We start from the raw sequence: 16,577 nt of genomic DNA on the forward strand, positions 1-16,577 counted from the left end.
AATTATATACAGTTTGTATATTTGAATATTTTCATGCCTTTGGTGAAATAATAGGTAAGATTGTTGTTTGTCATGACTTACATTCAGCAATATTTAACCATGTAAACCCATAATATATTTGTGTTCATTATTAAATTATATACAGTTTGTATATTTGAATATTTTCATGCCTTTGGTGAAATAATAGGTAAGATTGTTGTTTGTCATGACTTACATTCAGCAATATTTAACCATGTAAACATAAGTCCTATAAGTATGATTCTCTTATTTTGTGATCTTTCCTGAAAATAATTATATATAATATGTACCATTTACATTAAATAAAAAACTTTTTAAATGCTTGCAAACATACTTAAACATGACTAACCTTAAGGAAGTTCAACCCAGTATCTGGAGGGTTACACAGTAACTACAGCTCAATACAATACAATTTTGAATTATGGGAAATGAATTGATATAAACTTTAAGTTTGATAAGGATAATCGTTTCTGCAATTTTTTAGAATGGGATGAAAACACAGTGTTGTGCAATAACTCTATTATATAAAGCAAATAAAGTTCCAGAAGATAAAAAACATATGTTATACTTGTTAAGTTAGTTTTAAATTGAAAGATGAGAGCCAAAAACGGCAAGAATCTGAATTACTAATTTTGAGGTATTAACACGTCCTGGAACAACATACATTAACACCTGTTAGGACTCTTAAAATGTAAAGTCAGTTACTTACACTTCTTTAACTTTCATTTCATGTGGATCTGCTTTCTTCTTCTTGACAACTCGAAGTTCCGGCTTTCTAAAACAAAAAATACACACTGTACTCTAAAAATAAAAATGCATAAAAATCCTTGTACGTTGCAAATGAAGAAACAGTTTTTTTTTATATATACGGTAATGACAAATTTTCAATAACAATTTCCGTAATTAAAACACATCAATTAATTGTGTTCATTTTTATTAAAATTTTTGGAAACACGAATTAATTTGAATATAAACTAAATAAATGTGAAATGCTTATATCTTTTAACTGTAAATGCAGAAAGATTTAAATTTTAGGACACAGATACCAAAATTTAAGGGCTCCTTTTTTACATTAACATTTTATTTTAGTATGAATTATTCATGAATAATCAATACAGTAATTGGAACTAATTAGTTAAATTATATGTTTAAATTGATCCCTATAAGTACAAAGCATAAAACAGACAACTTAGGCTGTTCAGGCTAATTCATATTGCCTACTAATACATGATCCACACACTTAAAGTAAATTAAAAAATAGTTTCTGTTATATCTTGTATCTTGTTTAAAATTATTTTATAAAATGTACTGTGGTATATCTGTTTTAGGAAATTAACAACCCACACTAAAACAACGTTTTGCAATTGAATCAAATAATTTCACAAAATAACTTCATTTCACATGTGTTTGTTGAAGTAAAAATGGATCAGTTTTGCAGTAATGTAGGCTACATTCTGTAACACATCACCCATAATCCAGGGTTTAATCCATATCAGTAACAACTTTGATTATTTCATAGTTTTCTTGTTGTTAATGCTACAAGCCAAATGTTAATTATTGTTATACTATCAGTTACCCGCGGCTTCACACACAAGTTTCAAAATTGAAGGCCATAGCTTTCTTAGTGAAAGCATTTATGATGTAATATGATGGAGCCCTACAATATTTTAAACATAAGTAGACATATCAGTTACTTATTATTTCAGTGTCCATGGTTGAGAGATTCAAAATATATGCATATAAGTCTCAAAACCTAATTTGGTCAAAAATTGTCAACTTCCGTCTGATTAGATTAACTAGATATTTCAAGTGGCTTAGTCGATTTTGACTTGTGCCCAGACTAATAAAATATATATAAACAAAAACCAACCTTAATTAAAAACTTCCACTTTTGGCTGTTTTAATTTACGTTCTGTCTAAGATTTTTCAAGTGTCGTAGTGACAGTTTACTTTTTTGTTCCGATACAGAAAATATATTTCTAACGTACAACTGAAAAGTTACTGAAGACCAAAAGAGTCAGATACAACAGATTAATTTCACTTCCTCTTTAATTTATATATGATTCCACAGCTGAGTTTATGTTGTTGCACTGATCAAGCAAATAACCACACGTGTGTTTAGAAATCCAACTTAGATTTGAAAGCGTTTATTTGCGGTCTGCATGTTTTTGGTGCTATATTGATTTTTACCCTGATAAAGAAAATAGCTATATAGAAATGCATGCCATCATGGACTTTTTTGTAGGCCTTTTGGACAATTACTTAGTACATTATTTTGTTTTAAGTAGCAAGGTTTAGTCAATATTAACAGTGAAAGCGCTCAAAAATATAAATTTTTGCACTATAAAAATTTGTCTCTCCTTTCTAACAAAGAAAAAAACCCTTCCTTTCTATGATTGGAATAAAATGTTGATGTATCATACGTAGGAACCTGTACTAGTTCAAAATGAAGCCGAGAGTGAAAACCATATCAAAATCCGTTGAGTAGTGGAGAAGTGCACAAACAGACAAACACAAAAAGTGACTAATTTATACTATGTATTGATATTGATGATTACTGAAAATTAATTGTTTCTTGGGGTTAAATATCACACCACAAATTTCTGAGATCCCAAAGCACCTTTTTCAACCCTTTTGCAGGATATTTCGATATTTATATTTTTCAGAATTAGAATTTCCAACTATAACTTATGGTAACCATAATGACTGAATGATTTTGAACTGAGACAGCTGATTTGGAAATAAAAGCCACTTTCAGCTGACCGAGCCACTGTTGTACATGATGTGCTAATGACAGGACAAAAACTGGTGTTGAAATGGTGTAATGAGAAGAGACATTAACTTACATTCTTGCATCCTTTAGACTTATCATTTTTTTCATCTGAGCAAATCTTTGTTGTGCAAATTTTCTTGTTCTTGTTGATTTCCCCTGCAAATAAAAAACATTAATAACATACTGAGACAAGAGTTTTTGATTGAAGGCATTGATCAAATACATGATAATTTACAACTAGGTTTAGTCAGTAATAACATTTCTTTTCCAATATCAATTTTATTCAATATATAATCAATATATTTTTTTAGGCAAGGCTCTTCGAAACCACAGATTTCATTAGTGGATTCAACCTTTGATTTCAAAATGCTTCATCCCAAAAATAAAAACTAATATTGAAAAATAATTGGTTTTTACTGATTAAATCTAGTTTAAGAGTTGAAAATGATATTTAGACGGACATCTTCTATATACAGTACGAAATTTTACCGATTCACCAAATACTATTATATAGCATATTTATACACATAATACATTTCCTTAAATAATCATCAAGTTTTACTTAACACTACCAGAACAAGGATTAGTGTCTGATAGTACACATGACAACACAAGAAGCCCACTCTGTGGTGTTATGTTGGTGACAGGTTTAATCATTTTAAACCGTAATTTTGGTAAAATTTAAAACAGTTATTAAAAACTCAGGCACATACCTGAGAATCTACAATTATGATAGGATGTACAGCGTACTGAACAATACATCTCTCTGTACACAGTAGAGAAGGTAGGAGGACTGAGGGTCTATAGTTATGATTGGAAGTACAGTGTACTAAACAATACATCTGTACACACTATAAAAGGTGGAAGGTCTCAGTGTCTAGAGTTATGATTGGAAGTTTACAGCGTACTAAACAATACATCTGTACACACTATAAAAGGTGGAAGTCTCAGTGTCTAGAGTTATGATTGGAAGTACAGTACAGTGTACTAAACACTACATCTGCACACACTATAAAAGGTGGAAGTCTCAGTGTCTAGAGTTATGATTGGAAGTACAGCACAGTGGAATAATACATCTGCACACATAATAAAGGTGGAAAGTCTGAAGGTCTATAGTTATGATTGGAAGTACAGTGTACTAAAACAATACATCTGCACACACTATAAAAAGGTGGAAGTCTCAGTGTCTAGAGTTATGATTGGAAGTACAGCACAGTGAATAATACATCTGACACACACAATAAAGGTGGAAGTCTGAAGGTCTATAGTTATGATTGGAAGTACAGCCACAGTGAATAATACATCTGCACACACTATAAAGGTGGAAGTCTGAAGGTCTATAGTTATGATTGGAAGTACAGCGTACTAAACACTACATCTGTACACACTATAAAGGTGGAAGTCTGAAGGTTTATAGTTATGATTGGAAGTACAGCGTACTAAACACTACATCTGTACACACTATAAAGGTGGAAGTCTGAGGGTTTATAGTTATGATTGGAAAGTACAGCGTACTAAACACTACATCTGTACACACTATAAAGGTGGAAGTCTGAGGGTTTATAGTTATGATTGGAAGTACAGCGTACTAAACACTACATCTGTACACACTATAAAGGTGGAAGTCTGAGGGTTTATAGTTATGATTGGAAGTACAGCGTACTAAACACTACATCTGTACACACTATAAAGGTGGGAAGTCTGAAGGTTTATAGTTATGATTGGAAGTACAGCGTCACTAATACACTACATCTGTACACACTATAAAGGTGGAAGTCTGAGGGTCTATAGTTATTGATTGGAAGTACAGCACAGTGAATAATACATCTGCACACACTATAAAGGTGGAAGTCTGAAGGTCTTATAGTTATGATTGGAAGTACAGCGTACTAATCACTACATCTGTACACACTATAAAGGTGGAAGTCTGAGGGTTTATAGTTATGATTGGAAGTACAGCACAGTGAATAATACATCTGCACACACTATAAAGGTGGAAAGTCTGAAGGTCTATAGTTATGATTGGAAGTACAGCACAGTGAATAACACATCTGTACACACTATAAAGGTGGAAGTCTGAGGGTTTATAGTTATGATTGGAAGTACAGCACAGTGAATAATACATCTGCACACACAATAAAGGTGGAAGTCTGAAGGTCTATAGTTATGATTGGAAGTACAGCACAGTAAATAATACATCTGCACACACTATAAAGGTGGAAGTCTGAAGGTCTATAGTTATGATTGGAAGTACAGCGTACTAAACACTACATCTGTACACACTATAAAGGTGGAAGTCTGAAGGTCTATAGTTATGATTGGATGTACAGCGTACTAAACACTACATCTGTACACACTATAAAGTGGAAGTCTGAAGGTCTATAGTTATGAATTGGAAGTACAGCGTACTAAACACTACATCTGTACACACTATAAAGGTGGAAGTCTGAGGGTTTATAGTTATGATTGGAAGTACAGCACAGTGAATAATACATCTGCACACACTATAAAGGTGGAAGTCTGAAGGTCTATAGTTATGATTGGAAAGTACAGCACAGTGAATAACACATCTGTTACACACTATAAAGGTGGAAGTCTGAGGGTTTATAGTTATGATTGGAAGTACAGCACAGTGAATAATACATCTGCACACACAATAAAGGTGGAAGTCTGAAGGTCTATAGTTATGATTGGAAGTACAGCACAGTGAATAATACATCTGCCCACAAAATAAAGGTGGAAGTCTGAGGGTCTATAGTTATGATTGGAAGTACAGTGTACTAAACAATACATCTGTACACACTATAAAAGGTGGAAGTCTCAGTGTCTAGAGTTATGATTGGAAGTACAGCGTACTAAACAATACATCTGTACACACTATAAAAGGTGGAAGTCTCAGTGTCTAGAGTTATGATTGGAAGTACAGTGTACTAAACACTACATCTGCACACACTATAAAAGGTGGAAGTCTGAGGGTTTATAGTTATGATTGGAAGTACAGCACAGTGAATAATACATCTGCACACACAATAAAGGTGGAAGTCTGAAGGTCTATAGTTATGATTGGAAGTACAGCACAGTGAATAATAACATCTGCACACACTATAAAGGTGGAAGTCTGAAGGTCTATAGTTATGATTGGAAGTACAGCACAGTGAATAAATACATCTGTACACACTATAAAGGTGGAAAGTCTGAGGGTCTATAGCTATGATTGGAAGTACAGCACAGTGAATAATACATCTGCACACACAATAAAGGTGGAAATCTGAAGGTCTATAGTTATGATTGGAAGTACAGCGTACTAAACAATACATCTGTACACACTAGAGAAGGGTGAAAGTCTGAGGGTCTATAGTTATGATTGAAGTACAGCGTACTAAACAATACATCTGTACACACTAGAGAAGGTGGAAGTCTGAGGGTCTATAGTTATGGTTGGAAGTACAGCGTACTAAACAATACATCTGTACACACTAGAGAAGGTGAAAGTCTGAGGGTCTATAGTTATGATTGGAAGTACAGCGTACTGAAACAATACATCTGTACACACTAGAGAAGGTGGGAAGTCTGAGGGTCTATAGTTATGATTGGAAGTACAGCGTACTAAACAATACATCTGTACACACTAGAGAAGGTGGAAAGTCTGAGGGTCTATAGTTATGATTGGAAGTACAGCGTACTAAACAATACATCTGTACACACTATAAAGGTGAAAGTCTGAGGGTCTATAGTTAAATGATTGGAAGTACAGCGTACTAAACAATACATCTGTACACACTATAAAAGGTGGAAGTCTGAAGGTCTATAGTTATGATTGGAAGTACAGCACAGTGAATAATACATCTGTACACACTATAAAAGGTGGAAGTCTGAAGGTCTATAGTTATGATTGGAAGTACAGCGTACTAAACACTACATCTGTACACACTAGAGAAGGTGGAAGTCTGAAGGTCTATAGTTATGATTGGAAGTACAGCGTACTAAACAATACATCTGTACACACTATAAAAGGTGGAAGTCTGAAGGTCTATAGTTATGATTGGAAGTACAGCACAGTGAATAATACATCTGTACACACTATAAAAGGTGGAAGTCTGAAGGTCTATAGTTATGATTGGAAGTACAGCGTACTAAACAATACATCTGTACACACTATAAAGGTGAAAGTCTGAAGGTCTATAGTTATGATTGGAAGTACAGCACAGTGAATAATACATCTGCACACACAATAAAGGTGGAAGTCTGAGGGTCTATAGTTATGATTGGAAGTACAGCGTACTAAACAATACATCTGTACACACTATAAAGGTGAAAGTCTGAGGGTCTATAGTTATGATTGGAAGTACAGTGTACTAAACACCACATCTGCACACACTATAAAGGTGGAAGACTGAGGGTCTATAGTTATGATTGGAAGTATAGTGTACTAAACGCTACATCTGTACACACTATAAAGGTGGAAGACTGAGGGTCTATAGTTATGATTGGAAGTACAGTGTACTAAACACCACATCTGCACACACTATAAAGGTGGAAGTCTGAGGGTCTATAGTTATGATTGGAAGTACAGTGTACTAAACACCACATCTGCACACACTATAAAGGTGGAAGACTGAGGGTCTATAGTTATGATTGGAAGTACAGCGTACTAAACGCTACATCTGTACACACTATAAAAGGTGAAAGTCTGAGGGTCTATAGTTATGATTGGAAGTACAGCACAGTGAATAATACATCTGCACACACTATAAAGGTGGAAGTCTGAGGGTCTATAGTTATGATTGGAAGTACAGCACAGTGAATAATACATCTGTACACACTAAAGAAGGTACGAGACTGAGGGTCTATAGTTATGATCGGAAGTACATCGTACTGAATAATACATCTGCGCACACTAGAAAATGTGATTGACAACACTGATTTGATTGGTAAGTTTTCTTCAAAGGATTTGTTTTTATACTCTTTTAAGTTTTTAAAAAGGTATAATCTCATGAAAAAACAATGACAAAACAATGACAAACCAAGTAGAGTGTTCTTCCTATAAATAATAGACTAGAAGCAAAAATCATTAAACCGTGTTATCATTTGATACATCAAGTGTTTTTGTTGTTCACATTTTATAATTTAACCTAGTCTCAAAATGTTACATATCAGTGAAGGAAATAGGATTTTTCCGGACATTTGCCATCTTTTAGTAATACAAAAAAAATCAGTAACACTACATTAACACATTAACATGGTTGTTGTGATTTCTAACTTATGAGTGTCACAATGCTCAATGATTCACCTGAGGGAGAGGTCAGACTGCAGATCTAGAAACAAGGTGCTACCTACTGATGTTTTGTAACACTGAATGATGGCAGCACATGTCTAGAAAAATCCTATTTCCTTCACAATCCTTCCATTGTCAAAAACATACCTCAAACAAGGAAGTTATATATCTGGTTGACATCAATTAAATGTCTTTACTGATTTGTAAATATTTAAAGCACTTCTTTATTGCATCATTATCAAACTTAGTTTTTCATCGTACCTGATATTCTTTCAAGTCGGACACTGTAGTAATAGTCCTAAACTCACCTTCCGACCAAATCAATACCTTTTGTTCCTTTCTTCATAAAACCATATCCATAATGTGTAATGTAAAGGTTAAATTTTTGTTTTTTTTTTCATTGTTTTACAATTATCTATTGTTTTCTCATTCACAATCTTCATCTTTTCTATTTCTCTTAGCTCTAGTAGACTAAAAAGGTATTTCCTTAACAATTTTTAAATGATCCCTTTCTTGTCACTTAATTTATCATTTAATGAAAGTGTAATTTTTGTATTTATTTATAAAATGATGATTAATAACAGTAATTTGTCAAATTACAATAAGTAGAATCAAGGAATTGTATTGTTCATGGAGTCCATGAATTCTTTAATAGTGTACACAGTATTCTTCAGCGGGTATTTTTGAAGCAAGCTATTCAGTCTGTTTTCAGTCAAGTTCCAGAAGTTCATGTTAGTCTACAGGTTTCGTTTGTCTACATATAAAATGGCTTCATAGATATAGAACGTGGGTACTTTAAGTATGCCTAGGGTCTGATAGGCTTGTCAAGAGTTTTACTGAAAAACTCTTCCAAAAATAGTGGCCTCTGGATAATACCAAAGAATCAAACTTTTTCTCCAAAGAAATTTCATGAAATAAAGCTTTCAATTTGTGATTTTAATAGTCTTCCTATAGTTATCATAATTTATAAACAAAATTGGGATTTTAATATTTTAGACGTAGGATGTTTGAACATGAGTTTCAAGGAGAAATTACTTGATAAAAATGTTTGGTTTTTTTAATGGTTTAGGAATCAAAATCTTTTCAGTTCTATAAATTCCCAGGATATTGTTTGTACAGGAAATTAATGCATGGAATGATAATTCTTGGATTAACATGTATGAAGAAGTTAGTTAACTTAGTTTTAAGGTTCTTGAACTATTAGTAAATGTTTAAACATGCACAATATTATGGTATACATTTCTTTTACAAACTACAAATTGAAACTCAGATCATATGAACACTTGTAAAAGTTATGTTTAACTTTTTATATTTATAATATGCATGTATGTACAGTCTAATAACAAATAGTACATGTAGTCATAAGCTCAAATAATATACGCATGATTTAATTTTGAACAATAATGTCGATCTGAAATACGTTATAGGCATTTAAGATTGTATTATAGTGAAGCTATATTTTTATATGTAAAAGAAATACACATAATTATTTTAGATTATAGAAAATAATACAACTTTAGGTCATTGTGAAGTTAACGACCGAACCGGCAAAATACAAGTTTTGCTTTATTGTACTCCTATCGCCCTCCTGAACAAAACAATGTAAGTTTTTAGTACATGAAAATGACAAATAATGAATTTTAGAACATTAACCCTGGAACTGGCCATCATTTTTCCCAAAATGGCAGGCACTTTTTGGTGATTTTGTAAGGGTTTTGTATTTTAATCACTGCTCATCTATTTTTTAAGATACAAACATTTGAAAAACATCAATATCTTTGGAAATAAATGCAGTTTCCCAAAAAAATATTAAAGGTTGAATCATTTAATATATTTTTATTTTTTTACAGATTAACGTAAAAATATTAGTAAAGAATAAATTTTTCTCAAAATGTATAGCACCTTCTCAGTTAATATGAATATTTTTAGAATAATTCTAAAATATGCAAAAGTTTGCTTATATACCTCAATTACAAATTACAAAAAAAATATTTAGGTAAATGAAGTTTACTGGTACTTTTGGATAATATATCTATAAAAACTACAAAATCTGAAAAAAGTTTGTATAGCACTATTATGTATAACATTGTGACATTTTGGAATCTATTGGATGAACAAATATTTTTTTCTAAGAGATAAATATATGTAGAAGAGAAAAATATGATATTTATAGAAGTTTACATTGTATAAGATATTTTTATGGCAACAAAATCTTTTTTTCTATTTTTACAAAAGTCAAAATTGTGAAATAAATGCCTAACTTTTTTAGCTAACAATTTTCTTTTCATCCAAATATTATTTATAAAGATAGAACGTTTATTGAAGTTTACAAAAATGTACAACAGTGTATTTTTATCTCTATTATTTTTTTGTTAAAAAAGTAAAACAAGCGATGGTCATAGAAATAAAACGCTAATACCTTCAGAAAAAGTAAAATTTTTTTTTACTTTTATAATAAATACCTTTGCATAAATTTAAATCAAAATTTTATTATAATTAAAATTAAATTGTCTACAAAATAATAAAACACTGAACCTATGTGAACATAGGCTTATTTTCAGTTTCACAAAAATCCAACATATTCGCTAAAACTTAACCTAACCTCTACATTTTTCACTTCACTAATTAAAAAAAAAAAACAATAAACAAACTGTTATTTATACACACTAAATAACGAAAAGTCTAAAATATCCAAATAAATAGCAAGCAATACACTAATACCGGCAATGACGTAATAACAACAAAGAAATAAACACCGCAACCATGCGATGCGTTGTTCTTCTGTACTGGCTGAGTCGGTGATTGCGCAACAGAACAAAAATAAAATACTAGTTCATAGTCTTCGTTGTCTATTATACTGTTGCTTAGAGCAATTCTTCTTCTTTGTTTTGATATGATTTTCACTATTTCCAGACAACGATAAAGTAACAAAAATAACAAAATTTAATGAAGCTATTTTCGACGCATTAGGCATTTTGGGATTTTACAAAACACGAGCTTTTCAAACGCTTATTTTATAAACATTTATTTTCCTACTGGCTATTGAAAAGATGTTTCTGAAAGCCAAGAATACACTGTTTTCAATAACGACACTTACTATCGTGTAGAACATAAACTCACGATAGGGAATTTTTACAAACATACGGTAATTTTAGCGTGTTCGGAAATCACGCAAACAAATGGCAATCGGAAATGTGAACATCCAAGTTTAGAATTTTATAATGAAAGATTTAACTTAACTATAGAGCGTTTTATGATATAATATGAAACCTTGTATCTTTATCTTTAGATTTACGTATATTTTACTTCAAACAAAGTAAAAATAGACTTGCTGTGAGAGATCATATTACGACATAGTTAATGCGTCGAAAATAGCTTAGTGCCATTTTGAGACTATAGTTAATGCGTCGATAATCGCTTAAAGCCAGTTGCAGGGTTAAAAGTGAAACTACTTTTCTCGCGCAGAGTAATATTTTTATAGTTCTATAGGCATCAAGTGGTCTTGTTATGATCGTACACCAACCTCGCACCCCACGCTGATGGTGACATACCAAAAACGTCCTTCAATGTAGTACCTATTAGTAAAAAAATAAAATTTTAAATGGTCTGATCACGAATGCCTCTAGCCATTACTGCTTTATTGGAAACACAACTTGAAAACACAAATAAAAATTGTAAATTCACCTAACCATAACTTCCTAAATAGTTATCTTGCAAGAAAAGTAGTTCCAATTCTAAAATGTTCTAAAATTCATTATTTATCATTTTCATGCCCTAAAATCTGATACTGTGTTGTTCAGTAGGACAATTGTAACAGCTTAGTAACAAGAATCTCGTTTCCAGTGTGAATAAAAATTACTTAGAAAATTGAATTAAACTTTGGTACTTTAAAAGGAGGCCACCAATAATAAACAGGATTTAGCAACTTTTGGTGGGCAGTTATATAATAAATACTAAAGGTTAGGTTAGGTTAGTAAACCTAAATCACCTTACCATCAGTCGCAGCGTGCTTTGAATAGGTGGCCTTCGTTTAATCAGAAAGTACCTACCTAAACTTTCTACAAACGATGTAAAAACCAAACAACTAATACTAAGTATTTACATACCAAGTGGTAACTTCCGATCATATAAAAATAGCTTTCTTGATTTAAAAATAACACATGATTACACAAAGAACCTATGATAGCCTACTTTTACTCTGAAAAAACAAGATGACCAATTAAAACTGAATAATAAAATTAATTTTTAAATTTAAATAAAATTAATTTCCTAATATTTTAGCTGCTCACGTAATCCGCAATCAAACAGGTTTATAACTTTAACTGTATTAGAGTTAACACACTGAGATTATGTAATAGATGGCATCTAACAGCCAATGAAGGGTATTGCATGAGACGATTGAATAACTAAGCTGTTCTGACCACAGTACACTCAGATAAGCTATCGGGAGCAGATAACGTTGAAAATCATAGATAACAAAAAGCACAGTACACAAACATAGCCACAAATTTATATTTAGTAATTTAAATATGGATTTCCACCCCCTAAAACCATATATATATATATATATATATATATATATATATATATATATATATATATATATATATTTGTTCCTGAGGATTAGTAGAATACATTAATAACGTTGAAATTTCGATTGGCTATTCCGGCTGTTAACCCCACTGATACCTAACTTTATTTATACTAAGTTTGAGCAGCATAGTATTTACAATTATTACTTTACACGGTAAACATGCTGGTTCGGAAGTCACCTTTAAGCTGTTGGTCCCCAGGTTGTGTTAGAGATGGCTTCGAGGCCCTAACTTTGGGTAGGGTACGATAAGCGGACCCGGTTTTTTATATCGAAATTGACAAACGATATTACTTAATCATAACCATAGATATAACCAATCGATACTGATTAATTATTTTGAACAATTAACTTTTAATAATCTGTATCAAATGCTGTAAACACTTTCAAATAATACTAGTAATGTAATATTTCAATTTTATATAAGTAACATTTGATTATTAAAAATGGCAGTCAATTTTAGAAAACTACATGACATTGCTTTGAAAGATGATAAGACATTTTTTTCGTGACTTGAACATGTGGGACTCGTCCCGAAAAACCCATTATGTGAAATTTGTGGGAAAGAAACAACTGTAACTGTGAGAGGAGCAACTATGGTCGTCTTCAGTTTTCCTAATTTTGGTTACAATAATTTGTTTGGTCACTGTAAATATTAAATTCATATTTTAATTTAAAATATATGATTGTTATTGAGGACTATAGATACTTTTATATCGATTGATAGTCTAGGATTTGAGATGCGAATACTAGGTATCGATGATTACATTCTTCGATATAAAAAACCGGGTCCGGGTCCGCTTATCGTACCCTACCCCTAACTTTACCTGGTAAAATAAGATATCTTCACTTTAAACAAGACTGACAGCATTTGAATTGTTCTAAACAATATTTTGTTCTATTCTAGTGGTGGCCGCTTATTATATTGCAGCCAAGAAAATTTTACCTAACCTCATTAACTTAGTCAGAGTGCACGTACTCTGGCATAACTAGAGGAAGAACCATCCCCCTTCCTGAGGGTTTACCATTCTACCTTAATGCTATATGCCATATACCTCACGGCCTACCTTTCTAGTTAACCTTGGAGTTGGCAGTCATTACTTTTGAATGACAAGCTGAATCGCAGTTGTTCAATTTGTCATTGTTTCTCATGAGTCATGATTCTCATCTGCTGAGTCTACAATTACTGTGTTATTATTCAGTAACACAATAGTTAAAGTATAGATAAAATCTAGAATAAGTGCTTGTAAATGAAGCAAACATAGCTGCCACTACAGGAGTTGTAGTTACCAGCTATAGGGCTAAGAGCCAACCATCCTACATATGCAAACCATCCTACATGCCTACCTAGTGCAAACTCCCTTCCCGAGAGCCTACAACCATACCCAAAAGGATTTTCTACCCTTTTAAGTTTTATCTGCCTTTCTTCACTTTCGTTTAATTAATATTTCTATCCTATTCACTTCTTTATTTCAAAACATCAACAAAACATGTGAATGAAACTTGTAAACAATAACCTAACATGTATAAATAAGTTAAGGAAGGCCTTAAATTAATTGAGATTGGAATAACCTATTTAAATATTATGATCTTACCATTTTCGCTCTCAGATATTGTTTTGCAGCTTTGTTCAAACTTCCAAAATTCAAAAAAACTTTTATTCAAATTGACATCACTATTCACTGTTCACTGCGGTCTACCCGATAGTCTCTACAATATGCTTTATTGCTTTAATGTTGGTGGGATAATCGAATACAGAATCGAACAGTATTCGAACACAACCTGGGTATTCACATATCCGAATACCTCAAAATGAATTCGGATACTTTTGACGTGAATATGATTTCTGTAAAAGAATCGAATTCAAACTTACAGTATTCATTCGTTTGAACTAATAGTATTAAAATAAAATATTCAAGAGCTATAGTTGTATTAATTTATATTCAAGTATTCATTGAAGGCCCATGTTATACTATATATATATAAGTAATACTCTTCAAGTATTCAAAGAATTATATATATATATATATATATATATATATATATATATATATATATATATATATATATAATATATATATATATATATATATATATATATATAAAACCCTTCAATGAATACTATATATATATATATATATATATATATATATATAAAACCCTTCAATGAATACTATATATATATATATATATATATATATATATATATATATATTATAATAATATAAAAATAATAAATGTTGCTTTTTAAATACACTGTATTCGATTCCTTTAAGTATTCGATTCTGTATTAAGCATTCTTGTAACAAGTAATTTTTTTTTTTTTGACAATTTTTATTTACAATCTGTTCAGACATTCTTAGAACAATAAGTAAATTAGATAAAATAATAAATTAACACGAGTTAGGACTCTATCCAGCGATAGAGCTAACACAAATAAACAAAGAAAGTTTGAAATTAGAACCTAAGAGGTAAGTCCAGGATTGAGTGTCCTCTTCAGACGTGTAACTGACGCACTATTATCAAACAGGTTCATCGCAAGATAGTTCGGATGAGAAATACAGCTCGTCTTGGTACTTCTTGCTGTAGCGAGTTATTTCCTCTTTTACTGTGGGAATTTTGGTGTCTTGATGTATTAATTGATTAGTTAATACCACGGAGCTTCCAGGATGTTTCCGAAGGACTTTAGACTGAAAACGTTGGAGGAATTTCGATGTTGGAGTTACTGGCTGTACCCCAAAGCTGTATACCATAAGTCCAAAACAGGTTTCAAAATCACCTTGTATACTAACAACTTATTTCTTAATGATAAATTTCGACCTCTTGTTTAAAAGCCAGGATATTTTTTTGAATTTTGAGTTTAAAATAATCTTTTGTGCCAGATATGAGAACGCCAAGTTAGTCTTCGGTCTAGATGCATACCCAGATATTTCACTTCTTCAGATTGGGGGGGTGGAGGACATTATTAAGAGACAGGTGGGCAGTTAGCAGGCCTTGTTGTGAAAGTTACATAGGTGGACTTGGTTTTCATTAACCTTCACCCTCCATCTCACACAAGCCACTCCGACAAGTCATCCAGCTCAGATTGTAGTCGTTGGGATGCAATTCCTGGGACTTCATGAGAGGCTAGTATAGCGGTATCATCAGCAAAGGTGGCCATGGTGACATCGGCTCGTACAGGTATGTCAGATGTGAAGAGGGTGTAGAAGATGGGACCCAATACACTTGCCTTGTGGAACGCCCCCGCCTCAATTTTGTGGAGGTCGGAGTATTCGTCTTGAAATTTGACTCGAAAAAAAACCTGTTTTGACAATTTCTTGATGACATTAAAGAAAGAATGAGGAACTAGTAGTTTTAATTTATAGAGGAGACCCTCATGCCAAACTTTATCAAAAGCCTGACTGATATCAAGAAAGACAGCCGAGCAGTATCTTTTTGCTTCCAGATCTTCCTTCACTACATTGACCACACGATGAATCTGCTCAATGGTAGAGTGCTTCTGGCGGAAACCAAACTGAATGGTTGGGGATAAGGTTGCCGCTATCAATAACTTGCTGAAATCGTTTTAGAAAAAGCTTCTCAAAAACTTTTTGAAAGTCACAGGCAATAGACTTATGGGCCTATAAGAACTAACCTGATGTGGAGGCCTTCCCAGGTTTAGCTACCATGACAATTTTCCGATAATTTCCACTGTGCTGGAAAATGCTCAATTCTCAATATTGCGTTGAAGACAAAAGTCAAAAAACATAATAGCTTTTCCTCGGCAGTTCTTTTAAAATCCTTCCTGTAATGAGGTCATACCCAGGAGCTTTGTACGGCTTCAATTGTTTCACAATTATTTCAGTTTACTTCAGAGAGAGTAAAGGGCTGAACAGGAAGTGATAGTTGGGTTGGTGATTCTAATAAGTATTCAATTTCTG

The 16,577-nt window shown here is 32.3% G+C and overlaps 1 protein-coding gene across 2 annotated transcripts in view; it reads right to left on the reverse strand.

Moving 5' to 3' along the window:
- Positions 1 to 14,413, reverse strand: part of LOC124356557 (rRNA-processing protein FCF1 homolog) — a 40,322-nt gene extending 25,909 nt beyond the window's left edge. Inside the window, exons 1-3 of one of the 2 annotated variants that reach the window (XM_046807628.1) lie at positions 14,253 to 14,413; positions 2,865 to 2,947; positions 728 to 793 (exon numbers count right to left, since the gene is read on the reverse strand). In XM_046807628.1, the coding sequence (XP_046663584.1) occupies positions 728 to 793; positions 2,865 to 2,947; positions 14,253 to 14,255 (152 nt within the window). In that variant the 5' untranslated portion in view covers positions 14,256 to 14,413. Of the gene's footprint in view, positions 1 to 727; positions 794 to 2,864; positions 2,948 to 12,059; positions 12,399 to 14,252 lie in introns of those variants that run through there. The other variant, XM_046807629.1, reaches the window with a different exon arrangement.
- Positions 14,414 to 16,577: the final 2,164 nt, after the last annotated feature.

Source organism: Homalodisca vitripennis, chromosome 3 (genome assembly GCF_021130785.1).
Source record: "Homalodisca vitripennis isolate AUS2020 chromosome 3, UT_GWSS_2.1, whole genome shotgun sequence".
NCBI lineage: Eukaryota > Metazoa > Arthropoda > Insecta > Hemiptera > Cicadellidae > Homalodisca > Homalodisca vitripennis.